Source organism: Eubalaena glacialis, chromosome 5 (genome assembly GCF_028564815.1).
Source record: "Eubalaena glacialis isolate mEubGla1 chromosome 5, mEubGla1.1.hap2.+ XY, whole genome shotgun sequence".
NCBI classification, from domain to species: domain Eukaryota; kingdom Metazoa; phylum Chordata; class Mammalia; order Artiodactyla; family Balaenidae; genus Eubalaena; species Eubalaena glacialis.
Genome location: NC_083720.1, coordinates 113,751,640 through 113,779,517, shown reverse-complemented (window position 1 = coordinate 113,779,517; position 27,878 = coordinate 113,751,640). Strand labels below are relative to the sequence as shown.

The 27,878-nt window shown below is 41.4% G+C and overlaps 1 protein-coding gene across 11 annotated transcripts in view; it reads left to right on the top strand.

The window, feature by feature from the left end:
* TRIM2 (tripartite motif containing 2) overlaps window positions 1–27,878 on the top strand; it is a 223,434-nt gene that overhangs the window by 79,694 nt on the left and 115,862 nt on the right. For all 11 annotated transcript variants that reach the window (XM_061192508.1, XM_061192512.1, XM_061192507.1 and 8 more), the window contains one exon: window positions 737–1,460. In XM_061192508.1, the coding sequence (XP_061048491.1) occupies window positions 737–1,460 (724 nt within the window). The remainder of the gene's footprint in view (window positions 1–736; window positions 1,461–27,878) is intronic.

Below are 27,878 nucleotides of genomic sequence, written 5' to 3'. Positions count from 1 at the left end.
TAGCTTACTGTGTTCTACCAGCGGTAAAGGGGACTCAAATGGGTTAACTGTCACTGTAGTTCAGTAAACAGTAGTTTTCATTTAGTGGCTTATCCAGCTATTTCTTCCTTCCTGTTTTCAGCAAAACTATGATTCTGTGGCCTTAAGTACCACTTGATAACTTGACACAAGGCAAAGTTGAATATAAAGTAATGCTTTCAGGATTTAGGGTTAAACTGGATTCTTTTCCTTCCTTAATTATAATGTCTAATAGTCTCTTAATTGCTCTCTCACCCACACCAACCTGTTAGTCAACTTCAGAGAGAACCCTGACTGCAGCCTTTGTTTAACTCTGCACGTCCCATCACAAAACCAGGGATGAAAGCTTCTGATATTCAGGTGTGGAGTTTTCATTTGTCTGGTTTCTGTTCCTTTAGGTGGTGACAGGGAAGCTTTGGACATTAGACAAAGATACTGAATAATGAATAAAATTTCAGATGTCAGGCATAGCAATCTGGCTGCCAAGCTGTCGGTGACGTTTCTGCTTGCGCCTATCCAAGACACATGACCCCATAAATATGTGTGTGGGAGAGACAGGCGAGGAGGAAGGGAAAGAGTAGGGGCTGGTAAGGCGATTTAGGATTCAGCGTGAGACCGGGGTTCCCTGGGTTAAACTGAACACCCCCTGCCGGGGGCCAAGCGCGCGGGCAGGTGCGGGCGCCCTGGGAAGAGCTCACCCGGCTTGGTTTCCCCGCAGGTCCTCCAGTCGCAGCTGGATACTCTGCTTGAGGGGCAAGAGAGTATCAAGAGCTGCAGCAGCTTCACGGCGCAGGCCCTCAACCATGGCACGGAGACGGAGGTGCTGCTTGTGAAGAAGCAGATGAGCGAGAAGCTGAACGAACTGGCGGACCAGGATTTTCCGCTGCACCCGCGAGAAAACGACCAGCTGGACTTCATCGTGGAGACCGAGGGGCTCAAGAAGTCCATCCACAACCTCGGGACGATTTTAACCACCAACGCCGTCGCCTCCGAGACGGTGGCCACGGGCGAGGGGCTGCGGCAGACTATCATCGGGCAGCCCATGTCCGTTACCATAACAACCAAGGACAAAGACGGCGAGCTGTGCAAAACGGGCAACGCCTACATCACGGCGGAGCTGAGCACGCCCGACGGCAGCGTGGCGGACGGGGAGATCCTGGACAACAAGAACGGCACGTACGAGTTCCTGTACACAGTACAGAAGGAGGGCGACTTCACTCTGTCCCTGCGGCTCTACGACCAGCACATCCGCGGCAGCCCGTTTAAGCTGAAGGTGATCCGGTCGGCGGACGTGTCCCCCACCACCGAGGGCGTGAAGAGGCGCGTGAAGTCCCCGGGGAGCGGCCATGTGAAACAGAAGGCGGTGAAGAGACCCGCCAGCATGTACAGCACCGGGAAACGAAAAGAGAATCCCATCGAAGACGATCTGATCTTCCGAGTGGGTAAGGGGGAGGCGGCGCTGCACCTGAATTCTGAGCTTTGCTTTGGTTAAGGGGTGACTGGGAAAGTGTTGCAAATTGCAGCTTTGCAGGTCACAACTAAGGCTGACGGTGCTGGGAGATAGGCGTGTATTTTATTAGGGGAGCTCATGCAGTCTCCTTCTCAGGAGATTTTATGATTTATTTCCCCCTCCTCCTCCCTCATCCCTCCTTCTTTCCTTCTCCCTCTCCCCCAACCCCGCCTCTCTCCCGTTCTTACCCCCTCTTCCTCCTCCTCCTTAACACACAAGTGCTGCATATTCATTATGGAAAATTAGAAACTGAAAATAAGCAAAAGAGAATTAGAAAAATCACAGCACTCATAATCTGGACTTTTTTTTTTTTTGGTAGCAGTTTTTTTTTTACTTTTTATTTTATATTGGAGTATAGGTGATTAACAATGTTGTGTTAGTTTCAAGTGTACAGCAAAGTGATTCAGTTATACATATACATGTATCTATTGTTTTTCAAATTCTTTTCCCATTTAGGTTGCTACCTAATACTGAGTAGAGTTCCCTGTGCTATTTTAAATATAGCACTGTGTACATAATCTGGACATTTTAAAGGAAATGTTGGCAACCTTCCCCTCCGCCCCCCCCGTGGGAATGTCTAGAGTACTCCTGCCTAACCCCAAGGCAGAGAGATACTTCTACCACATAAGTTCACGCATCTCTCTGGAATCTGCCAGCGTGGGCTGTAACTGTGGGCAGAGGGTCTGATGCCTCCCTGTCACTGCTTCCTCATTGTAAGGGCTGGGGGTGAGGGACATGGTGCATTGCAAGTTGTCATGTCCAGTTGCCTGTAGCTGGAGAGCAGCCCCGAAGAGGAAGGGGTGGGTGGAAACCTGGAGAATGGAATGGGGTTGGGGCGGAAGCAAGAAGGCTTAGGATGAGCCACGAGATTTGGGAATACAAATAGCCCTTCCCTTGTCAGATTTATTACGTCAGATTTTTTGAAGCTGTTTATTTTCTCAATAGAAAGTAAACTAAACGTAAACAACCAACAATTTGATAATTCTTTTTTTAAATTTATTTATTTTTTGGCTGTTCCACACGGCATGTGGGATCTTAGTTCCCTGACAGGGATCGAACCCATGCCCCCTGCAGTGGAAGCATGGAGTCTTAACCACTGGACTGCCAGGGAAGTCCCCACAATTTGATAATTCTTAAGAAAAAAGTCTGCATGTTAGCTACCATATCCAAAAGTGGCTCCAGCCTGCTTCTCTTTCTGCTTCTTCAGTCCTACAATGCAGTATCTCTAAAAGGGTGCTGCGAGGTATGTTCATTGACACATGTAGAAAAACAATTCTGTGGTTCAGAGAGATTGGGGAAAGCTTAGCTTAAGTGAAGGAATCAGATTTTTTTTTTTTTTTTTACTGTAGTACCTTTAGAATCTGTTGATGTGCACAGTTTTTTGTTTGTTTTACTGCCACACTGGCAGTCTCAAAGGCAGTGGAGGGATAACAGGCAGCACTTCCAAACTTGTCTGACCATAGAATTTTTTCCATGGAACGTCTTGGGAAAATAAGGCTCCTTGGAGCATTCTTGGGCAAAAGCTACTCCATTATTATTCATTTCTCTTTATTATTATTATTTTTTTTTTGAAAATAATTATTATTTTTTATTTTGTTTTTTTTAAACATCTTTATTGAAGTACAATTGCTTTACAATGGTGTGTCAGCTTCTGCTTTATAACAAAGTGAATCAGTTATACATATACATATGTTCCCATATCTCTTCCCTCTTGCCTGTCCCTCCCACCCTCCCTATCCCACCCCTCTAGGTGGTCACAAAGCACCGAGCTGATCTCCCTGTGCTATGCGGCTGCTTCCCACTAGCTATCTATTTTACATTTGGTAGTGTATATATGTCCATGACACTCTCTCACCCTGTCACATCTCACCCCTCCCCCTCCCCATATCCTCAAGTCCATTCTCTAGTAGGTCTGTGTCTTTATTCCCATCTTGCCGCTAGGTTCTTCATGACCTTTTTTTAAAATTTTTTTCCCCTTAGATTCCATATATATGTGTTAGCATACTGTATTTCTTTTTCTCTTTCTGACTTACTTCACTCTGTATGACAGACTCTAACTCCATCCACCTCATTACAAATACCTCCATTTCATTTCTTTTTATGGCTGAGTAATATTCCATTGTATATATGTGCCACATCTTCTTTATCCATTCATCCGATGATGGACACCTAGGTTGCTTCCATGTCCTGGCTATTGTAAACAGAGCTGCAATGAATATTTTGGTACACGACTCTTTCTGAATTATGGTTTTCTCAGGGTATATGCCCAGTAGTGGGATTGCTGGGTCGTATGGTAGTTCTATTTTTAGTTTTTTAAGGAACCTCCATACTGTTCTCCATAGTGGCTGTATCAATTTACATTCCCACCAACAGTGCAAGAGTGTTCCCTTTTCTCCACACCCTCTCCAGCATTTATTGTTTCTAGATTTTTTGATGATGGCCATTCTGACCGGTGTGAGATGATACCTCATTGTAGTTTTGATTTGCATTTCTCTAATGATTAATGATGTTGAGCATTCTTTCATGTGTCTGTTGGCAATCTGTATATCTTCTTTGGAGAAATGTCTATTTAGGTCTTCTGCCCATTTTTGGATTGGGTTGTTCGTTTTTTTGTTATTGAGCTGCATGAGCTGCTTGTAAATCTTGGAGATTAATCCTTTGTCAGTTGCTTCATTTGCAAATATTTTCTCCCATTCTGAGGGTTGTCTTTTGGTCTTGTTTATGGTTTCCTTTGCTGTGCAAAAGCTTTTAAGTTTCATTAGGTCCCATTTGTTTATTTGTGTTTTTATTTCCATTTCTCTAGGAGTTGGGTCAAAAAGGATCTTGCTGTGATTTATGTCATAAACTGTTCTGCCTATGTTTTCCTCTAAGAGTTTGATAGTGTCTGGCCTTACACTTAGGTCTTTAATCCATTTTGAGTTTATTTTTGTGTATGGTGTCAGGGAGTGTTCTAATTTCATACTTTTACATGTACCTGTCCAATTTTCCCAGCACCACTTATTGAAGAGGCTGTCTTTTCTCCACTGTATATGCTTGCCTCCTTTATCAAAGATAAGGTGACCATATGTGCGTGGGCTTATCTCTGGGCTTTCTATCCTGTTCCATTGATCTATATTTCTGTTTTTGTGCCAGTACCAAACTGTCTTGATTACTGTAGCTTTGTAATATAGTCTGAAGTCAGGGAGCCTGATTCCTCCAGCTCCATTTTTCGTTCTCAAGATTGCTTTGGCTATTCGGGGTCTTTTGTGTTTCCATACAAATTGTGAAATTTTTTGTTCTAGTTCTGTGAAAAATGCCAGTGGTAGTTTGATAGGGATTGCATTGAATCTGTAGATTGCTTTGGGTAGCAGAGTCATTTTCACAATGTTGATTCTTCCAATCCAAGAACATGGTATATCTCTCCATCTATTTGTATCATCTTTAATTTCTTTCATCAGTGTCCTATAATTTTCTGCATACAGGTCTTTTGTCTCCCTAGGTAGGTTTATTCCTAGATATTTTATTCTTTTTGTTGCAATGGTAAACGGGAGTGTTTTCTTAATTTCACTTTCAGATTTTTCATCATTAGTATACAGGAATGCAAGAGATTTCTGTGCATTAATTTTGTATCCTGCTACTTTACCAAATTCATTGATTAGCTCTAGTAGTTTTCTGGTAGCATCTTTTGGATTCTCTATGTATAGTATCATGTCATCTGACAAACAAACAGTGACAGCTTTACTTCTTCTTTTCCGATTTGGATTCCTTTTATTTCTTTTTCTTCTCTGAGTGCTGTGGCTAACACTTCCAAAACTATGTTGAATAATAGTGGTGAGAGTGGGCAACCTTGTCTTGTTCCTGATCTTAGTGAAAATGGTTTCAGTTTTTCACCATTGAGGACAATGTTGGCTGTGGGTTTGTCATATATGGCCTTTATTATGTTGAGGAAAGTTCCCTCTATGCCTACTTTCTGCAGGGCTTTTATCATAAATGGGTGTTGAATTTTGTCGAAAGCTTTCTCTGCATCTATTGAGATGATCATATGGTTTTTCTCCTTCAATTTGTTAATATGATGTATCATGTTGATTGATTTGCGTATATTGAAGAATCCTTGCATTCCTGGAATAAACCCCACTTGATTATGGTGTATGATCCTTTTAATGTGCTGTTGGATTCTGTTTGCTAGTATTTTGTTGAGGATTTTTGCATCTATGTTCATCAGTGATATTGGCCTGTAGTTTTCTTTCTTTGTGACATCTTTGTCTGGTTTTGGTATCAGGGTGATGGTGGCCTCGTAGAATGAGTTGGGGAGTGTTCCTCCCTCTGCAATATTTTGGAAGAGTTTGAGAAGGATAGGTGTTAGCTCTTCTCTGAATGTTTGATAGAATTCGCCTGTGAAGCCATCTGGTCCTGGGCTTTTGTGTGTTGGAAGATTTTTAATCACAGTTTCAATTTCAGTGCTTGTGATTGGTCTGTTCATATTTTCTATTTCTTCCTGGTTCAGTCTTGGCAGATTGTGCATTTCTAAGAATCTGTCCATTTCTTCCAGGTTGTCCATTTTATTGGCATAGAGTTGCTTGTAGTAATCTCTCATGATCGTTTGTATTTCTGCAGTGTCAGTGGTTACTTCTCCTTTTTCATTTCTAATTCTGTTAATTTGAGTCTTCTCCCTTTTTCTTTTGATGAGTCTGGCTAATGGTTTATCAATTTTGTTTATCTTCTCAAAGAACCAGCTTTTATTTTCATTGATTTTTGCTATTGTTTCCTTCATTTCTTTTTCATTTATTTCTGATCTGATCTTTATGATTTCTTTCCTTCTGCTAGCTTTGGGGTTTTTTTGTTCTTCTTTCTCTAATTGCTTTAGGTGCAAGGTTAGGTTGTTTATTCGAGATGTTTCCTGTTTCTTGATGTAGGCTTGTATTGCTATAAACTTCCCTCTTAGAACTGCTTTTGCTGCATCCCATAGGTTTTGGATCGTCGTGTCTCCATTGTCATTTGTTTCTAGGTATTTTTTGATTTCCCCTTTGATTTCTTCAGTGATCACTTCGTTATTAAGTAGTGTACTGTGTAGCCTCCATGTGTTTGTATTTTTTACAGATCTTTTCCTGTAATTGATATCTAGTCTCATAGCGTTGTGGTCAGAAAAGATACTTGATACGATTTCAATTTTTTTTAATTTACCAAGGCTTGATTTGTGACCCAAGATATGATCTATCCTGGAGAATGTTCCATGAGCACTTGAGAAAAATGTGTATTCTGTTGTTTTTGGGTGGAATGTCCTATAAATATCAATTAAGTCCATCTTGTTTAATGTATCATTTAAAGCTTGTGTTTCCTTATTTATTTTCATTTTGGATGATCTGTCCATTGGTGAAAGTGGGGTGTTAAAGTCCCCTACTATGATTGTGTTACTGTTGATTTCCCCTTTTATGGCTGTTAGTATTTGCCTTATGTATTGAGGTGCTCCTATGTTGGGTGCATAAATATTTACAATTGTTATACCTTCCTCTTGGATCGATCCCTTGATCATTATATAGTGTCCTTCTTTGTCTCTTGTAATAATCTTTATTTTAAAGTCTATTTTGTCTGATATGAGAATTGCTACTCCAGCTTTCGATTTCCATTTGCATGGAATATCTTTTTCCATCCCCTCACTTTCAGTCTGTATGTGTCTCTAGGTCTGAAGTGGGTCTCTTGTAGACAGCATATATATGGGTCTTGTTTTTGTATCCATTCAGCCAGTCTGTGTCTTTTGGTGGGAGCATTTAATCCATTTACATTTAAGGTAATTATCGATATGTATGTTCCTATTCCCATTTTCTTAAATGTTTTGTGTTTGTTATTGTAGATGTTTTCCTTCTCTTGTGTTTCTTGCCTAGAGAAGTTCCTTTAGCATTTGTTGTAAAGCTGGTTTGGTGGTGCTGAACTCTCTCAGCTTTTGCTTGTCTGTAAAGGTTTTAATTTCTCCATCAAATCTGAATGAGATCCTTGCTGGGTAGAGTAATCTTGGTTGTAGGTTTTTCTCCTTCATCACTTTAAGTATATCCTGCCACTCCCTTCTGGCTTGCAGAGTTTCTGCTGAAAGATCAGCTGTTAACCTTATGGGGATGGCCTTGTGTGTTATTTGTTGTTTTTCCCTTGCTGCTTTTAATATGTTTTCTTTATATTTAATTTTTGATAGTTTGATTAATATGTGTCTTGGTGTGTTTCTCCTTGGATTTATCCTGTATGGGACTCTCTGAGCTTCCAGGACTTGATTAACTATTTCCTTTCCCATATTAGGGAAGTTTTCAACTATAATCTCTTCAAATATTTTCTCAGTCCCTTTCTTTTTCTCTTCTTCTTCTGGGACCCCTATAATTCGAATGTTGGTGCGTTTAATGTTGTCCCAGAGGTCTCTGAGACTGTCCTCAGTTCTTTTCATTCTTTTTTCTTTATTCTGCTCTGCAGTAGTTATTTCCACCATTTTATCTTCCAGGTCACTTATCCGTTCTTCTGCCTCAGTTATTCTGCTATTGATCCCATCTAGAGTATTTTTAATTTCATTTATTGTGCTTTTCATCGTTGCTTGGTTCCTCTTTAGTTCTTCTACATCCTTGTTAAATGTTTCTTGCATTTTGTCTATTCTATTTCCAAGATTTTGGATCATCCTTACTATCATTATTCTGAATTCTTTTTCAGGTAGACTACCTATTTCCTCTTCATTTGTTAGGTCTGGTGTGTTTTGACCGTGCTCCTTCATCTGCTGTGTGTTTTTCTGTCTTCTCATTTTGCTTATCTTACTGTGTTTGGGGTCTCCTTTTCACAGGCTGCAGGTTCGTAGTTCCCGTTGTTTTTGGTGTCTGTCCCCAGTGGCTAAGGTTGGTTCAGTGGGTTGTGTAGGTTTCCTGTTGGAGGGGACTAGTGCCTGTGTTCTGGTGGATGAGGCTGGATGTTGTCTTTCTGGTGGGCTCGTCCACATCTGGTGGTGTGTTTTGGGGTGTCTGTGGCCTTATTATGATTTTAGGCAGCCTCTCTGTTAATGGATGGGGCTGTGTTCCTGTCTTGCTAGTTGTTTGGCATAGAGTGTCCAGCACTGTAGCTTGCTGGTCGTTGAGTGAAGCTGGGTCTTGATGTTGAGATGGAGATCTCTGAGAGATTTTCGCCGTTTGGTATTACGTGGAGCTGGGAGGTCTCTTGTGGACCAGTGTCCTGAAGTTGGCTCTCCCACCTCAGAGGCACAGCCCTGATGCCTGGCTGGAGCACCAAGAGCCTTTCATCCACACGGCTCAGAATAAAAGGGAGAAAAAATGGAAAGAAAGAAAGAAAGAGGATAAAATAAAATAAAATAAAGCAATTATAATAAAAAATAAGAAAAAAATTATTAAGAATAAATTTATTAAGAAAAAAATTTTTTTAATTTTAAAAAATAGATTTATTAATTTTTTATACTAAAAATAAGAAAAAATTTATTAAGAAAAAAAATTTTTTAATTTTTTAAAATAAAAAATATGAAAAAAATTATTAAAAAATTTTTTTTAAAAATTTTTTAAAAATAGAAAATAAGGAAAAAATTATTAAGAAGACATTTATTAGGGAAAAAAATTTTTAAGTAAAAAAAAAAAAAAAAAAACGGACGGACCTAACCCTAGGACTAACGGTGAGAGCAAAGCTATACAGACAAAATCTCACCCAGAAGCATACACATATACACTCACAAAAAAAGGAAAAGGGGAAAAGTTAATATATCCTGCTCCCAAAGTTCACCTCCTAAATTTGGGGTGATTCGTTGTCTATTCAGGTATTCAACAGATGCAGGCACATCAAGTTGTTTGTGGAGCTTTAATCCGCTGCTTCTGAGGCTGCTGGGAGAGATTTCCCTTTCTCTTCTTTGTTCGTACAGCTCCCGGGGTTCAGCTTTGGATTTGGACCCGCCTCTACATGTAGGTCGCCTGAGGGCATCTGTTCCCCGCCCAGACAGAACGGGGTTAAAGGAGCAGCTGATTCGGGGGCTCTGGCTCAGTCAGGCTGGGGGGAGGGAGCGGTACGGAGGAGGCGGGGCGAGCCTGCGGCGGCAGAAGGCGGCGTGACGTTGCAGCAGCCTGAGGCGCGCCGTGCGCTCTCCCGGGGAAGTTGTCCCCAGATTACGGGAGCCTGGCCGTGGCGGGCTGCACAGGCTCCCGGGAGGGGCGGTGTGGAGAATGACCTGTGCTCGCCCACAGGCTTTTTGGTGGCGGCAGCAGCAGCCTCGGCGTCTCATGCCCGTCTCTGGGGTCCGCGCTGATAGCCGCGGCTCGCGCCGGTCTCTGGAGTTCGTTTAAGCGGCGCTCTGAATCCCCTCTCCTTGCACGCCGCGAAACAAAGAGGCAAGAAAAAGTCTCTTGCCTCTTCGGCAGCTGCAGACTTTTTCTCGGGCTCCCTCCCGGCTAGCCGTGGTGCGCCAGCCCCTTCAGGCTGTGTTCACGCAGCCAACCCCAGTCCTCTCCCTGCGATCCGACCGAAGCCCGCGCCTCAGCTCCCAGCCCCTGCCCGCCCCGGCGGGTGAGCAGCCAAGCCTCTCGGGCTGGTGAGTGCTGCTCGGCGCCGAGCCTCTGTGCGGTAATCTCTCCGTTTTTCCCTCTGCGTCCCTGTTGCTGTGTGATCCGCGCTGATCGCCGCGGCTCGCGCCCCGTCTCTGGAGCTCGTTTAGGCGGCGCTCTGAATCCCCTCTCCTTGCGCGCCGCGAAACAAAGAGGCAAGAAAAAGTCTCTTGCCTCTTCGGCAGCTGCAGTCTTTTTCCCGGACTCCCTCCCGGCTAGCACCGAAGCCCGAGCCTCAGCTCCCAGCCCCCGCCCGCCCCGGCGGGTGAGCAGACAAGCCTCTCGGGCTGGTGAGTGCTGGTCGGCACCGCTCCTCTGTGCGGGAATCTCCCCGCTTTGCCCTCCGCACCACTGTGGCTGCGCTCTCCTCCGTGGCTCTGAAGCTTCCCCCCTCTGCTACCCTCAGTCTCTGCCCACGAAGGGGCTTCCTAGTGTGTGGAAACCTTTCCTCCTTCACAGCTCCCTCCCACTGGTGCAGGTCTCGTCCCTATTCTTTTGTCTCTGTTATTTCTTTTTTCTTTTGCCCTACCCAAGTACGTGGGGATTTTCTTGCCTTTTGGGAGGTCTGACGTCTTCTGCCAGCGTTCAGTGGGTGTTCCGTATGAGCAGTTCCACGTGTAGATGTATTTCTCATGTATCTGTGGGAAGGAAGGTGATCTCCGCATCTTACTCTTCCGCCATCTTCCAGACTGTTTTTCTCTCTTTACTATTTAGTATTCTATATTATTTATTATTCTTTGGGGTGAATCTTCGTAAAGACCATGATATGGCAAGTAAACTCTCCGTTCAGGGCATGGAGACCCTCGTGCATTCACTGGCCATTTATGCAGTGTGGGTACAGAAGCCATTGAGACACCTGCCAAAGCAGAGTGGGTGGGCTGCGACAGGCGCACGATTGGAGCCTCCCAGGCCTGCCACTCCAGTTCTATCACTTATTTCAACCTTGACCAGGTCTCTCAGCTTCCCTGGCCTTCAGTTTCCCTGTCCATAAAAGGAAAAGATAAAAATATCAGCTTCTCAGGACTCAGTTCCAAGCTTAATGCCTGGCATGTAGGAGGAGCTAAATAAAGAGAACGATTGTTTTTGCACATGCTATTAAGGCTGTTAGGTGTTCCCTGCTGCCTTTTCTTCTAAAACAATTGACCTTGCTGCTCCCCATTGATCTGCATTAAGAACAAATTCAGTCTCGCATTTAGAATCTCCCCTCCCCCAGCCAAGTGACCCCAGTCCACTTCCCAGGCAGTGTGCAGAGTGGAAAAAGGCCCAGGTCTGGGTCTGATTCTGATTCTCCTTGCCAACTGACAACTGGCTTGCCCCTTCTTAACCTGGTTTCTTCCTCCGTAAAATAAAGGGAATGAAATATTACCTAATTCTTAAGGTTACTGTGGGGGAGAAATGAGAAGGAATTCTTATAATACGGCTGGTACTTGCCTATGTACAGTAACTGCTCAGTTAATGGTGGCAATCATTTTACTATTGTTATAATTATCAATCATCACCCTTCCACCTGTGATTCTCACCTGAGAAAAGAGATATATCTCTTAGGGTGTTTTTCCCCCAACTATATTTATTCTGAATGCCTAGCTCCCACCCTAGAGGGACGGGGATACACTCTTCTCCCCTCCTGCCCATTGAGAAATGCAGCCGTAGTGATTCACTGGCACTGGTGGGAAGGTGTTTAAATGTTGAAGCATTTGTAAAATGCTTAGAATGGTACCTGGCATACGGCACTAGGTCCAGGTTTATTAATGCCGGAGCTGCCATAACAACATACCACAGACTGGCTGACTTAAACAACAGAAATTTATTTTCTCACAGTTCTGGAGGCTGGAAGTCCAAGCTCAAGGTGGCGGCAAGGTTGGTTTCTTGGGAGGCCTCTCTTCTTGGCTTGCAGATGGCCGCCTTCTGGCTGCTTTGTCCTCCCATGGTTGTCCCTCTGTGCACGCACACCCCTGGTGTTTCTTCCTCTTCTTAGAAAGACACCAGTCATATTGGATTAGGGCCTCACCCTAATGACCTCATTTTAAGTTAATCACCTTTAAAGATCTTAACTCCAAATACAGTTACATTCTGAGATACTGGAGGTTGGGACTGGACTTCAACATGAATTTTGTGGAGATACAGTTCAGCTTATAACAGATGCTAAACACCTCAGGTATGTAAGGGCAGCAAGGGAGATGGGTCTTACTTATCCATTCCTCTTTAACTTTATGAATCTAATCCAGAGTCTAGTCAAAAGACACTACCATTATGCAGTAATATAGCTCATAAAACATTGCTGGGTGATGGGAATACAGAGATGAAAGAAATGAGATCTTTTCCCTCTAGGAACTTAACAGAGGTTTGGGGTGACAGATGTGTGATCTACTAATAGCATGGATTAGGAGAAGGAATTTAAACCAGACATGAAGGACCAATACAACTTATCCAAGTTGAAATGGCATCCTGGGCAAGGGACAGTGTGGAGGACAAAGGCAAGGGGAAGAGGAGTGAATGTGATTAATGTTTTAGGGGGGACACGTCCATGAGAAGATGCAGGGGGAACAAAGGTCAGAGGGGTGGAAAGTGGTGGGGGCACTGGGGAGAGGAGCTGGACAGCTGAGTGTTGGAGTCCACAGCTCCTTGAACACCCTCTATGCTTTCACACCTGGGCACCTCCATCCGTGAATTCTTTCCCCAGTTTTATCCTTCCCTCAAGTCCCACCTTCTCTTTTAGAATCCACTGTGGTGGATTATTATTTCTGCTGAGGTCTTATTTCCTGATGATATTACGCATTACTTGAGGTCAAAGATGACATCTTTAATCATTTATAATCCCCAAACCACAAGAACACTTTGCCTAAGTACTTTGCCTATTTGAATCGAATCAAGTCATGACTTACTGCATGATTTAACTTCCTGCTCACCACTCTCAGATTCCAGTTTTGAAGCCCAGGGACACACAGACCAGGCAACAAAGCACGAAGCTCAAGGGCAATCATCACATGTATTCCCATGCACAGAGCTGTGCTAGGCAATATTAGACAAACAGTACTGGCCTTCTAAGAACCTGTCTTTTCAAAATCTATACTGTTGGCTACATATGGGGAGAGTTTATATAAATAATCAGAAGAGTTCAGCTTTCTTTTACAGTTATAGCTTTGTTTTAGGACTCTAAGTTTGTCTGTACTGTACAGTCAGGTTATTAGGTGGTTGTTCCATGATACTGGAACATTCATGATTAGAACAGTTCCCTCTCTGCATGTATTGAAGTCAGAATTCATTCAAATCCAACTACACACATAAGCTGGCAACTGGGGTTCTGCTGTTCCCTCAACTGGTCCCACATACTGAGCTTCTTGAGGCACTGATTTGATATTGTAAGCTACATAGTTTTCATAAAACATGTATTAAGATTCATTTAACAACCCTAAATAACGTGTGTTAATTTTGTGTATTTGTGAAAGGGAGCCATCACTTTCTGGGCGATATAAAGGATTTTCAGGGGTAATTTTGACTCACATTTTCACCTTCCTCCCCGATTATCCAGCCCCGTAGTTAGATGGGCCCCTGCTGTTTGAGCTCCTACTATGTGCCTCATACGTGGCTGGGTCCTGGTATAATGGGAGGGATGAGATTCTGACCCTGACCTAGAGGAGGCCATAGTCTGGAAGGGGACAAGTGTGTGACAAATGTGGTACCTTCAGTATGCGTACCTTCAGAGGCTGGGGTGGGGTGGGGGAGGAGGCTGGCAAGCAGCAGGGAGTTAAGGAAGGATCTAGAGATGACATCTAAACCTAAGCTGGCTTTGAAAGAGAAAGTGTCTGTCAGATGAAAGGAGGAAAAGGGAGGTTCAGATGAAGGGAAAGAAGATGAGAAACTAAGTAGTTTCGAGGAACTGTAAATGATTCCATTACCTGGAGTGTTAAGCGAAGTAAGATAGCAGAGAAGAGGTTCTGTTTCCTTGAAAAGGAGCTGAGACTTTGTTCTTTACACCTCTGTTTCCCATAAGGCACTTGAATTCCTTGCGGTGCTTGGTAAAAATGAGAATTCTGAATTCCATACTGCATTTACAGAATCAGAATCTCTGGGGGAGGGACCAGGAATCTGCATTCTACCAGCTCCATGATGCTTCTGCACACTGAGGTTTGAGAACCATGTGGGTGATGGGGAGGCACTGAACAGTGTAATGTAATGTAGCGACTTGCTGAGGCATTGATTTTTAGAGAGGCTGGGGACATTATAGGGGATCTACTGACAATGTACCCCGGGAAGCAGGGAGCTGCTTCCTGTTGCAGTAGTCCGTGTGAGCTGTTACAAGTGCCAGAATTAAGAGTGATGCGGTGGAGTAGAGAGGACGTGGCAGATTTATAACACGCTTAGGAGGGAGAGCGCAGGACTTGAGGACCAAATTGAACTTTCAGCTGTTTGACTTGAGTGATGTAGGGACGTGAGGTAGAAGAGTGAATGGTTAAAGCTGTGGCCTCGGAGGCTACACAGCCTTGGGTTCCAGCCCCAACACTGCCACTTTCCTACCCATACAGTTGGGGAAGTTACTTCACCTCCAGTTGCCCCTCTCCAGCCCTCTGCCTCTGGTAACCCCAAGTCTGATCTCTTTTCTGAGTTTTGTTTTTTGTTTTTTGGTTTGTTTTAGACTCCACATATAAGTGAGATCGTACAGTATTTGTCATTTTCTGTCTGACTTATTTCACTTAGCATAATACATTCAAGGTCCACCCATGTTGTTGCAAATGGTAGGATTTTTCTCCCTTTTATGGCTGAATAATGTTAATACACGCACACACACACACACACACACGGCCCACAACTTCTTTATCCATTCATCCATCGATGGACACTCAGGTTGTTTCCATGTCTTGGCTGTTGTAAATAGTGCTGCTGTGAACATGGGGGTGCATGTATCTTTTCGAGTTAGGGTTTTTGTTTCCTATGCAAAAATACCCAGAAGTGGAATAGCTGGATCATATGGTAGCTCTATTTTTAATTTTCAAAGGTCCTTTATACTGTTTTCCATAGTGGCTGTACCAATTTACCATCCCACCAACAGTGCACAAGGACCAACAGTCCACATCCATGCCAGCATTTTAATCTCTTGTCTTTTTGTTGATGACCCTTCTCACAGGCATGAGGTGGTATCTTGTTGTGGTTTTAATTTGCATTTCCCTAATGACTAGTGACGTTGAGCATCTTTTCATGTGGCCTTTGGTGAATCTTCTTTGGAAAAATGTCTATTCTGGTCCTTTTCCCATTTTTTAATTGGGTTATTTAGTTTTCTGCTACTGAATTGTATGAGTTCTTTATGTATTTTAGATATTAACCCCTTATCAGATATATGGTGTGCAAATATTTTTTCCCATCCTGTAGGTTGTCTTTTCACATTATTTTTTTTTTCACACACACACACTGTATTTTATTTTTACAAGAGATAAATAGACTGACACCAAGCATTGTACATGAATGACCACAACAAAAGCAACAATGATTGCAATTACCAAACATGAAACACACTCATACTATGTCATAATATTGACATTCAGTCCAGTAATCCTCCACTGTGACAGCTCCTTTACTTTGCAGTGAAAATTGATTTGTATATTCTTTGCCTCTGAGTCCTTGTGGGATTTTTTCTTTTTTTAAATTCAAACAGAAAGTCACAAAAATTATACTCATCCTCATCAGTTCACTCAGTCCCATGTAATTAATTTTTTTTTCATCTTGATCTTTTGTTAGCACTTTTATGAGCGCATCAGTTTTTCATTAGAGTTCTGAAAATGCTTATTCATTCAGTTCAGCAGTACAGTCAGGTACCAGAAACCTGTACTTGTCAGTCTTTTCCATGAATTTCCTGAAGATGAAACCCTTTTATAGGAACATATTTACAAAAGCATCAGTACACCCAGAACTGTCTGTAAATGACAAAGGACTTAAAAAGGACCATGGTTAAAGATTTGATGAAAGTTCATAATAATGCAGTTGACAAGAAAATTAGTTATTTCTGAGATATACCTTTTAAAGTAATAACTAGGATTATGACTTATAACATTATACCAGAACATATAAGATTTTTAGAAATTTCATGTAATGTCTGAAACATTTATATTAACATATTTCCATACAAATAACCCAATGAAAGTTTAGTATTAGTTGTTTTGTTTGTTTGTTTGTTTATACTGCAGGTTCTTATTAGTCATCAATTTTATACACATCAGTGTATACATGTCAATCCCAATCGCCCAATTCAGCACACCACCATCCCCACCCCACCGCAGTTTTCCCCCCTTGGTGTCCATATGTCTGTTCTCTACATCTGTGTCTCAACTTCTGCCCTGCAAACCGGCTCATTTGTACCATTTTTCTAGGTTCCACATACATGCGTTAATATACGATATTTGTTTTTCTCTTTCTGACTTACTTCACTCTGTATGACAGTCTCCAGATCCATCCACGTCTCAACAAATGACTCAATTTCGTTCCTTTTTATGGCTGAGTAATATTCCATTGTATATATGTACCACATCTTCTTTATCCATTCGTCTGTCGATGGGCATTTAGGTTGCTTCCATGACCTGGCTATTGTAAATAGTGCTGCAATGAACATTCGGGTGCATGTGTCTTTTTGAATTATGGTTTTCTCTGGGTATATGCCCAGTAGTGGGATTGCTGGGTCATATGGTAATTCTATTTTTAGTTTTTTAAGGAACTTCCATATTGTTCTCCATAGTGGCTGTATCAATTTACATTCCCACCAACAGTGCAAGAGGGTTCCCTTTTCTCCACACCCTCTCCAGCATTTGTTGTTTGTAGATTTTCTGATGATGCCCATTCTAACTGGTGTGAGGTGATACCTCATTGTAGTTTTGATTTGCATTTCTCTAATAATTAGTGATGTTGAGCATCTTTTCATGTGCTTCGTGGCCGTCGGTATGTCTTCTTTGGAGAAATGTCTATTTAGGTCTTCTGCCCATTTTTGGATTGGGGTGTTTGTTTCTTTAATATTGAGCTGAATGAGCTGTTTATATATTTTGGAGATTAATACTTTGTCCGTTGATTCGTTTGCAAATATATTCTCCCATTCTGAGGGTTGTCTTTTCGTCTTGTTTATGGTTTCCTTTGCTTTGCAAAAGCTTTGAAGTTTCATTAGGTCCCATTTGTTTATTTTTGTTTTTATTTCCATTACTCTAGGAGGTGGATCAAAAAAGATCTTGCTGTGATTTATGTCAAAGAGTGTTCTTCCTATGTTTTCCTCTAAGAGTTTTATAGTGTCCAGTCTTACATTTAGGTCTCTAATCCATTTTGAGTTTATTTTTGTGTATGGTGTTAGGGAGTATTCTAATTTCATTCTTTTACATGTAGCTGTCCAGTTTTCCCAGCACCACTTATTGAAGAGACGGTCTTTTCTCCATTGTATATCTTTGCCTCCTTTGTCATAGATTAGTTGACCATAGGTGCATGGGTTTATCTCTGGGCTTTCTATCTTGTTGCATTTATCTATGTTTCTGTTTTTGTGCCAGTACCATATTGTCTTCATTACTGTAGCTTTATAGTATAGTCTGAAGTCAGGGAGTCTGATTCCTCCAGCTCCGTTTTTTTCCCTCAAGACTGCTTTGGCTATTCGAGGTCTTTTGTGTCTCCATACAAATTTTAAGATGATTTGTTCTAGCTCCGTAAAAAATGCCATTGGTAATTTGATAGGGATTGCATTGAATCTGTAGATTGCTTTGGGTAGTATACTCATTTTCACAATATTGATTCTTCCAATCCAAGAACATGGTATATCTCTCCATCTGTTGGTATCATCTTTAATTTCTTTCATCAGTGTCTTATAGTTTTCTGCATACAGGTCTTTTGTCTCCCTAGGTAGGTTTATTCCTAGGTATTTTATTCTTTTTGTTGCAATGGTAAATGGGAGTGTTTCCATAATTTCTCTTTCAGATTTTTCATCATTAGTGTATAGGAATGCAAGAGATTTCTGTGCATTAATTTTGTATCCTGCAACTTTACCATATTCATTAATTAGCTCTAGCAGTTTTCTGGTGGCAGTTTTAGGATTCTCTATGTATAGTATCATGTCATCTGCAAACAGTGACAGTTTTACTTCTTCTTTTCCAATTTGTATTCCTTTTATTTCTTTTTCTTCTCTGATTGCCGTGGCTAGGACTTCCAGAACTATGTTGAATAATAGTGGTGAGAGTGGACATCTTTGTCTTGTTCCTGATCTTAGAGGAAATGCTTTCAGTTTTTCACTGTTGAGAATGATGTTTGCTGTGGGTTTGTCATATATGGCCTTTATTATGTTGAGGTAGGTTCCCTCTATGCCCACTTTCTGGAGAGTTTTTATCATAAATGGGTGTTGAATTTTGTCAAAAGATTTTTCTGCATCTATTGAGATGATCATATGGTTTTTATTCTTCAATTTGTTAATATGGTGTATCACATTGATTGATTTGTGTATATTGAAGAATCCTTGCATCCCTGGGATAAATCCCACTTGATCGTGGTGTATGATCCTTTTAATGTGTTGTTGGATTCTGTTTGCTAGTATTTTGTTGAGGATTTTTGCATCTATATTCATCAGTGATATTGGTCTGTAATTTTCTTTTTTTGTAGTGTCTTTGTCTGGTTTTGGTATCAGGGTGATGGTGGCCTCATAGAATGAGTTTGGGAGTGTTCCTTCCTCTGCAATTTTTTGGAAGAGTTTGAGAAGGATAGGTGTTAGCTCTTCTCTAAATGTTTGATAGAATTCGCCTGTGAAGCCATCTGGTCCTGGACTTTTGTTTGTTGGAAGATTTTTAATCACAGTTTCAATTTCATTACTTGTGATTGGTCTGTTCATATTTTCTGCTCTTCCTGGTTCAGTCTTGGAAGGTTATACCTTTCTAAGAATTTGTCCATTTCTTCCAGGTTGTCCATTCTATTGGCATAGAGTTGCTTGTAGTAGTCTCTTAGGATGCTTTGTATTTCTGCGGTGTCTGTTGTAACTTCTCCTTTTTCATTTCTGATTTTATTGATTTGAGTCCTCTCCCTCTTTTTCTTGATGAGTCTGGCTAATGGCTTATCAATTTTGTTTATCTTCTCAAAGAACCAGCTTTTAGTTTTATTGATCTTTGCTATTGTTTTCTTTGTTTCTATTTCATTTATTTATGCTCTGATCTTTATGATTTCTTTCCTTCTGCTAACTTTGGGTTTTGTTTGTTCTTCTTTCTCTAGTTTCTTCAGGTGTAAGGTTAGATTGTTTACTTGAGATTTTTCTTGTTTCTTTAGGTAGGCTTGTATAGCTGTAAACTTCCCTCTTAGAACTGCTTTTGCTGCATCCCATAGGTTTTGGGTCGTCGTGTTTTCATTGTCATTTGTCTCTAGGTATTTTTTGATTTCCTCTTTGATTTCTTCAGTGATCTCTTGGTTATTTAGTAACGTATTGTTTAGCCTCCATGTGTTTGTGTTTTTTACGTTTTTTCCCCTGTAATTCATTTCTAATCTCATAGCATTGTGGTCAGAAAAGATGCTTGATATGATTTCAATTTTCTTAAATTTACTGAGGCTTGATTTGTGACCCAAGATGTGATCTATCCTGGAGAATGTTCCATGCGCACTTGAGAAGAACGTGTAATCTGATGTTTTTGGATGGAATGTCCTATAAATATCAATTAAATCTATCTGGTCTATTGTGTCATTTAAAGCTTCTGTTTCCTTATTTATTTTCATTTTGGATGATCTGTCCTTTGGTTTAAGTGAGGTGTTAAAGTCCCCCACTATTATTGTGTTACTGTCAATTTCCTCTTTTATAGCTATTAACAGTTGCCTTATGTATTGAGGTGCTCCTATGTTGGGTGCATATATATTTATAATTGTTATATCTTCTTCTTGGATTGATCCCTTGATCATTATGTAGTGTCCTTCCTTGTCTCTTGTAACATTCTTTATTTTAAAGTCTATTTTATCTGATATGAGTATAGCTACTCCAGCTTTCTTTTGATTTCCATTTGCATGGAATATCTTTTTCCATCCCCTCACTTTCAGTCTGTATGTGTCCCTAGGTCTAAAGTGGGTCTCTTGTAGACAGCATATATATGGGTCTTGTTTTTGTATCCATTCAGCAAGCCTGTGTCTTTTGGCTGGAGCATTTAATCCATTCACATTTAAGGTAATTATCGATATGTATGTTCCTATGACCATTTTCTTAATTGTTTTGGGTTTGTTTTTGTAGGTCCTTTTCTTCTCTTGTGTTTCCCACTTAGAGAAGTTCCTTTAACATTTGTTGTAGAGCTGGTTTGGTGGTGCTGAATTCTCTTAGCTTTTGCTTGTCTGTAAAGCTTTTGATTTCTCCATCAAATCTAAATGAGATCCTTGCCGGGTAGAGTAATTTTGGTTGTAGGTTCTTCCCTTTCATCACTTTAAGTATATCATGCCACTCTCTTCTGGCTTGTAGAGTTTCTGCTGAGAAATCAGCTGTTAACCTTATGGGAGTTCCCTTGTATGTTATTTGTCGTTTTTCCCTTGCTGCTTTCAATAATTTTTCTTTGTCTTTAATTTCTGCCACTTTGATTACTATGTGTCTCGGCGTGCTTCTCCTTGAGTTTATCCTGTATGGGACTCTCTGCGCTTCCTGGACTTGGGTGGCTATTTCCTTTCCCATGTTAGGGAGGTTTTTGACTATAATCTCTTCAAATATTTTCTCTGGTCCTTTCTCTCTCTCTTCTCCTTCTGGGACCCCTATAATGCGAATGTTGTTGCGTTTAATGTTGTCCCAGAGGTCTCTTAGGCTGTCTTCATTTCTTTTCATTCTTTTTTCTTTAGTCTGTTTCGCAGCAGTGAATTCCACCATTCTGTCTTCCAGGTCACTTATCCGTTCTTCTGCCTCAGTTATTCTACTATTGATTCCTTCTAGTGTAGTTTTCATTTCAGTTATTGTATTGGTCATCTCTGTTTGTTTGTTCTTTAATTCTTCTAGGTCTTTGTTAATCATTTCTTGCATCTTCTCAATCTTTGCCTCCATTCTTATTCCAAGGTCCTGGATCATCTTCACTATCATTATTCTGAATTCTTTTTCTGGAAGGTTGCCTATCTCCACTTAATTTAGTTGTTTTTCTGGGGTTTTTTCTTGTTCCTTCATCTGGTATATAGCCCTCTGCCTTTTCATCTTGTCTATCTTTCTGTAAATGTGGTTTCTGTTCCACAGGCTGCAGGACTGTAGTTTTTCTTGCTTCTGCTGTCTGCCCTCTGGTGGTTGAGGCTATCTAAGAGGCTTGATGGGAGGCTCTGGAGGTGGGTAGAGCTGACTGTTTCTCTGGTTGGCAGAGCTCCATAAAACTTTAATCCACTTGAATGTTGATGGGTGAGGCTGGGTTCCCTCCCTGTTGGTTGTTTTGCCTGAGGCAACCCAACACTGGAGCCTACCCAGGCTCTTTGGTGGGGCTAATGGCAGACTCTGGGAGGGCTCACGCCAAGGAGTACTTCCCAGAACCTCCGCTGCCAGTGTCCTTGTCCCCACGGTGAAACAGAGCCAGCCCCTGCCTCTGCAGGAGACCCCCCAACACCAGCAGGTATGTCTGGTTCAGTCTCCCCCAGGGTCACTGCTCCTTCCCCTGGGTCCCGATGCACACACTATTTTGTGTGCGTCCTCCAAGAGTGGGGTCTCTGTTTCCCCCGTCCTGTCGAAGTCCTGCAATCAATTCCCACTAGGCTTCAAAGTCTGATTCTCTATGAACTCCTCCTCCCGTTGCCAGACCCCCAGGTTGGGAAGCCTGACGTGGGGCTCAGAACGTTCACTCCAGTGGGTGGACTTCTGTGGTATAAGTGCTCGCCAGTCTGTGAGTCACCCACCCAGCAGTTATGGGATTTGATTTTACTCTGATTGCTCCCCTCCTACCGTCTCACTGTGGCTTCTCCTCTGTCCTTGGACGTGGGGTATCCTCCTTGGTGAAGTCCAGTGTCTTCCTGTCACTGATTGTCCAGCAGCCAGTTGTGATTCTGGTGCTCTTGCAAGAGGGAGTGAGAGCACGTCCTTCTACTCCGCCATCTTGGTTAATCCTCTCACATTATTTTTATAAATTTATTTTATTTTATTTTTGGCTGCGTTGGGTCCTCATTGCTGCACGCGGGCTTTCTCTAGTTGCGGTGAGCCGGGTCTACTCTTGTTGTGGTGTATGGGCTTCTCATTGTGGTGGCTTCTCTTGTTTGGAGCACGGGATCTAGGCACGCGGGTTTCAGTAGCTGCGGCTCATGGGCTCTAGAGCACAGGCTCAGTAGTTGTGGCACACGGGCTTAGTTGCTCCACGGCATGTGGGATCTTCCCGGACCAGGGATTGAACCCATGTCCCCTGCATTGGCAGGCGGATTCTTAACCACTGCGCCACCAGGGAAGTCCTTTTCACATTACTGATGGTTTCTTTTGCTCATTGACAGAAGTGTTTTAGTTTGGTGTAGTCCCACTTGTTTATTTTTGCTTTCCTTGCTTGTGGTTTAGGTGTCATATCCAAAAAATCGTTACCAAAGCTCGAGTCAAGGAGCTCTATTCCTGTTTTCTTCTAGAAAGAAATTAGAGCTGGTTTCAGGTCTTATATTTAATCCATTTCAAGTTAATTTTTGTCAGTAGTGTAAGACAGGGGTCCAGTTTCGTTCTTTTATGTGAATATTCAATTATCCTAGTACCAAGTTTTTTCTCGCTTGAGTATTCTTGGCTCCCTTGTGAAAATATTAGTTGACTGTATATATTTGGGTAATTTTCTTGGCTCTTGATTCTGTTCCATGGGTCTGTTTGTTTTTATGCCAGTACCATACTGTTTTGATTACTATAGCCTTATATTATAGCTTGAAATCAGGGAGTGTGATGCCTCCCTGCTTTGTTCTTTCTCAGAATTTCTTTGGCTATTCAGGGTCTTTTGTGGTTCCATATAAATTTTAGGAATGTTATTTCTACTTCTGTAAAAATTGCCATTGGAATCTTGATAGGAATTTCATTGAATCTATAGATGGCTTTTGGTAATATTAACATTTTAACAATATTAATTCTTCCAGTCCATGAACACAGAATACCTTTCCACTTATTTGTGTCTTTTTCAATTTCTTTCATCAATATCTTGTAGTTTTCAGAGTAGAGATCTTTCACAAACTCCTTGGTTAAATTTATTCTTAAGTATTTTATTGTTTTTGATGCTATTATCAGGGAGATCAACATCTTTGTTTCTTTTTCAGAAAATTCATTGTTAGTGTATAGAAACGCTACTGAACTTTGTATGTTAATTTTGTATCTGCATCTTTACTGAATTCATTGAAATCAGCCGTGGTGGTAGCATTTACACAATAGAAACGGGCCAATGCTACAAATCAGAACTCCTCCCCCAGCCCTACAGCCCCTGCCCCTCAAGAGCCAAATTACCAGGACAACATATAATCATCCTTAGCTTTGAAGGAATGGAGGCTCAGGAGAGCCCAGGAAGGAACCCAAGCCACCTGTGACTCTGATGCCCCTGCCTTTTCAATTGCACGACGATTCCTCTTCATCTAAAATGTCCTTTAACTACTGTGGTTTTCCAAAGTTGAGATATATGACTTTTCCCACACCTGAAAACATAATGCATGCCCACTGTGAATGAGTTATTGTCTTACTCTAATATTGAATTGCAAAACAGTCCTGAAGGAGTGTAAGGAAGTGGCTTAGGGCATCTGTTGATTCCTTGAAACACGGGGATTATTTTTCCCTGCACTGTCAGAGTTTGCTGACTAGAAGCCATGAGCTGGTTTTGTCAGCTACTAAAAAAAATCACTGAACAAAGGGGAAGCCTGAAGAGGTGGGAAGGAGTGAAAGAATTACGGATGAATTGTTTCAAATTATGCAATTCATCCACCATACCTTAATGAATCCTTGGGATGTGTTGAATGAACTGTTCATTTGTACTCTAGATCAGTGTGCTCTCTTGTCATATCAAATGGATGTGTAAAATCACTTAGCATGAGTTCAGAGGCTTTACAGGAAGGTATGATATTTTATGCCCCTCTTCCCTGCCTCATCTTTGCAAACCATCACCTTCCCTCCCTAAAAGGAAGGGAGAGCATGCTAATTTGGCATCTGAGGTCATTATAAGAACCCTGTCCCCACCCCTTGAGAATCTCATCCTTGGAAACTCCTCTTGCATTTCAAATGTAAAAAGATGCCACTGTTATTTACTGAGTGTCAGGCACTGCGCTGTGTTGTAGGATGCAACAGAGAACAGGACAGATGTTGCCTCATCCCCCAGGGAGCTCATAGTTTAGTGAGGGAGACAGTGAACCAGTTAAAATGGAGTTTTCTGAAAGATTTAATGGAGAAAGCATGATCCATGTGAACCCAAAGGGGTAATTATCCTCACCTCAGAAACCTGATATCCTAATGTCCAATTAGAAACAATGTGTGTATTTAAAAAATATATAAAGGGTCGGGAGAACCAGGTTTATTCTTTGCTCTGTCTCTTTCCTACCTTTGTGATATGCCTAGCTTCAATTTCTCATCTATAAAATGGAATGATAATATTTATCCTGCTAACTCTTGGAGTTGTTATAGTGAGTGCACAAGAGAATGTATATGAAAGTGCTGTAAATATTACTGAACACTTCCTTTTCCCATGATGTAATGTGGGTTGTAATTTACTCAGTCATTAATAATTCATTTAGGGACCCATTCATTCAGCAAACATACGTTAAACACGTACTTGGTTAAAGATCAGCAAACACGTTAAACACGTACTTGGTTAAAGATCCTGTGTTAGACCCTATGTTTGGCTCAATTTCATCCTCTTGCATTATCCCATTCTAAGTATCTAGTTTCATTTAGCATTAATTTTCTTACTAAGTTGGAGTGGGGGTGAGAGAAATTTACAGTTATTGATCCCCTATTTCAATCCAGGGACCTTGCTTCTGTCATCTTCCTGGAGGCAAGGGCAGGAGCATAGATGAGAAGCTGTTGGTTTGAAAATTCATTCTGTGCTTCATAGGCTAGTTTAAAATCTGGGATGTCTGGGGAAAACAAGTATAATTATCTTATGGAATTGTTGTCAAATTGTTTATAATTACTTTTAAAACTCACATTACTCATTTTACTAGCCAAAATCTAACCATCAAGTGAAATCTTTTACATCAGAGTAGACAGGAAAAGATTTTATAACTACTGTATATGTTTTATGTTACATTTATATTTGTTATGAAAGAACTAGTTTTCATTATTTAGAATACTTTGTGGAGGGTGGGGAAATTTTCTATAGACTAAATAGTATTTACTAAATATTTTGAAGAGGGACGCATGACCCCAAATTATTTCTAACTTCTGGAATTTCTGTTTATTTTATTTTGGTCGCAAGACACTTTTATTTTGGTCCCAAGACACTTTACAAACACTTGGACTTTGGGCATTTCAGCATAATGATACTATGCTGTAGTTCTGCATTATTACTCAACATTAAGATTTTTCTAGTTTAACTGCTAGTAAAAATAGTCAGCATTAATTGTCCCTCAAGAGTATGCTGGTAGATTTCCTTTAATCCTTAGGAGTAACACTATGTTCCTGCTGTACTTAAAAAAACACAAATAAAGTTTTTTGTAAAAAAAAAGAAAAATGATGATCAATAACTCTGACAGGACAAAAGATGCTCATAAGAATCAAGTGTTGTTACGAAAATGCCAACCCCAGCTATTTGGAAACCGAACCCTGTGGCTTAAAGAGAAAGATTTTTTAAAACAAATATAAAATTTAAATGGCAATGCCTGTTGCATCTAGCTCTTTCAAAAGTATGTAAGCAATCTGGGACTAACAGATGTGCCTCCAACCCTGTGATTTTTTATTTACATGTGGGGCAGCAGACTCAAGCTCTAGTTAACTTGAGACCAAGAATAACAGGGGGGCCAACACATCGGCCTGGAGCTTGGAGGGGGTTGGAGAACCTCCCGCCAGCAGTGTGGTCCTCTGCAATGTAGATGTGTTGCTCTCATGGCAGGTACTGAGCATCCTCACATTCATTTCAAACTGGGCAGAATCTTCCTTCTCCTTGGTCCAAAGGGTACTGATACAGAGTCCAACTAAATGTCTTCCCAAGTTTTAAAATTATACCCCCGAGTACAATTCTTTCCCATTTATACTGACACTCAAAAATGTGTGTTTATTTCTGCAGAGAAAAAAAAAGTGCTAGTATTTTTTGCTCATATATTTTCCTTCCTTCAGCATCACCTCTATTTTTTCCAAAGGACAATTAAATCTCTTTGACTAAGGCACCCCTGAACTTCTACTAAAGCACGTGTCTCCATTTTTCCTTTCATTTCAAAACTCAACTGCTGCTGCCTGCAGAGCCTTCTCTGAATAGAATAGGCTTTGTCCTTAGCAGGATGGACCAAAGTTTAAATAGAAGAGGGCAGCAGGCAGGTTTAAGGACAGCAAACCAATGTTCATGTACTCTGTGCAGATGCTTCTTACTCCCCTCCCCGTTTTCAGTATTTCTTTCCCCTGCCTGTATGTTCTCTGAGCCATGGGTGCACTTCCAATTTTACAAAAGCAGGATCTAGAACAGCCTGGGTTTTTCTTTACGGTCAATTCTTCTCCAGTCTCACTGGTAGGACTCTTTTTTATTATGTTTCTTTATTTGGTCCTCAGTTCTTCATCCTGCTAATAATTTCCATGCTTCTATTTATCAACCTTTTTTTTTGGCTGTGTTGGGTCTTTGTTGCTGCGCGCAGGCTTTTTCAAGTTGCGGTGAGCAGGGGCTACTCTTCGTTGCGGTACGTGGGCTTCTCACTGTGGTGGCTTCTCTTGTTGCTGAGCACGGGCTCTAGGCGCACGCGCTTCAGTAGTTGTGGCTCGCGGGCTCTAGAGCACAGGCTCAGCAGCTGTGGCACACGGGCTTAGTTACTCCGCGGCATGTGGGATCTTCCCGGACCAGGGCTCGAACCCATGTGCCCTGCATTGGCAGGTGGGTTCTTAACCGCTGCGCCACCAAGGAAGCCCTTTATCAACGTTTTTGATGAATTAAGTTTTTATTCTTGAGAGACCCTGGCCTTGCCCCCACTACCTTTTAAAAAGTATTTATAAACTGAGCATTTTAGAAGAATTGTTTCTTTTCCTGGTCCTTCGGTTTTGCTGTACCTGTTAACCAGGTGTTACTCAGACATCAGAAGGAATGACCAAAAGCTAATACAAAGTGGGCACATACCTCCTTCAGGGGCCAACCACCCCATTCCCTGCCACCCACCAACAGATGCCAACACACCATTTTTAGAGTGTTAGCTGATCCCATGGACTTGAATACTATAGGGATTCTGTGCAGATCAGGTATAAAGATCATCTCTGCTGAAACATCTGAAATAAAGTAGAATCATTTGTCCTGCAACCTAGAAGACATTCTTTTGAGGATCTGGATCTCAGAGTTTTATTTCATGTTAGGAAGAGATAGAGGCGGTGAGTCATCTTGTTAGGGTCCAGTATCTCAATAAAGCAACTACCCTGTGGGTCTGGTGAGAACAAGGTGATAAGATGGTCCACCCAGCAGTTCTGTTGTTGATTTTGTTCTGAGTTTAATTACATCGCAGTTTTACTTCCTAAATGCAAAAACCAGTTTCAGAAGAGCCTACCTGTTCCTAAGCAGTCTAAGCACGGGCTTGACATTGGCCATCGGCAGCATATCTTTTCTACTCTTTCCTGAGGCCCTGCATTGATGTCTAAAAGCAAATATCAAGTTGCTATTTTGAATATGAATGAAATGATAAAACTGAGGCATAGCGCTCTCTCCAACTATGAAAATTTAAACCTCCTTCCTGGTCATTTCTGAGCAAAGTTCCTTCTGTTAATATTTGCATGG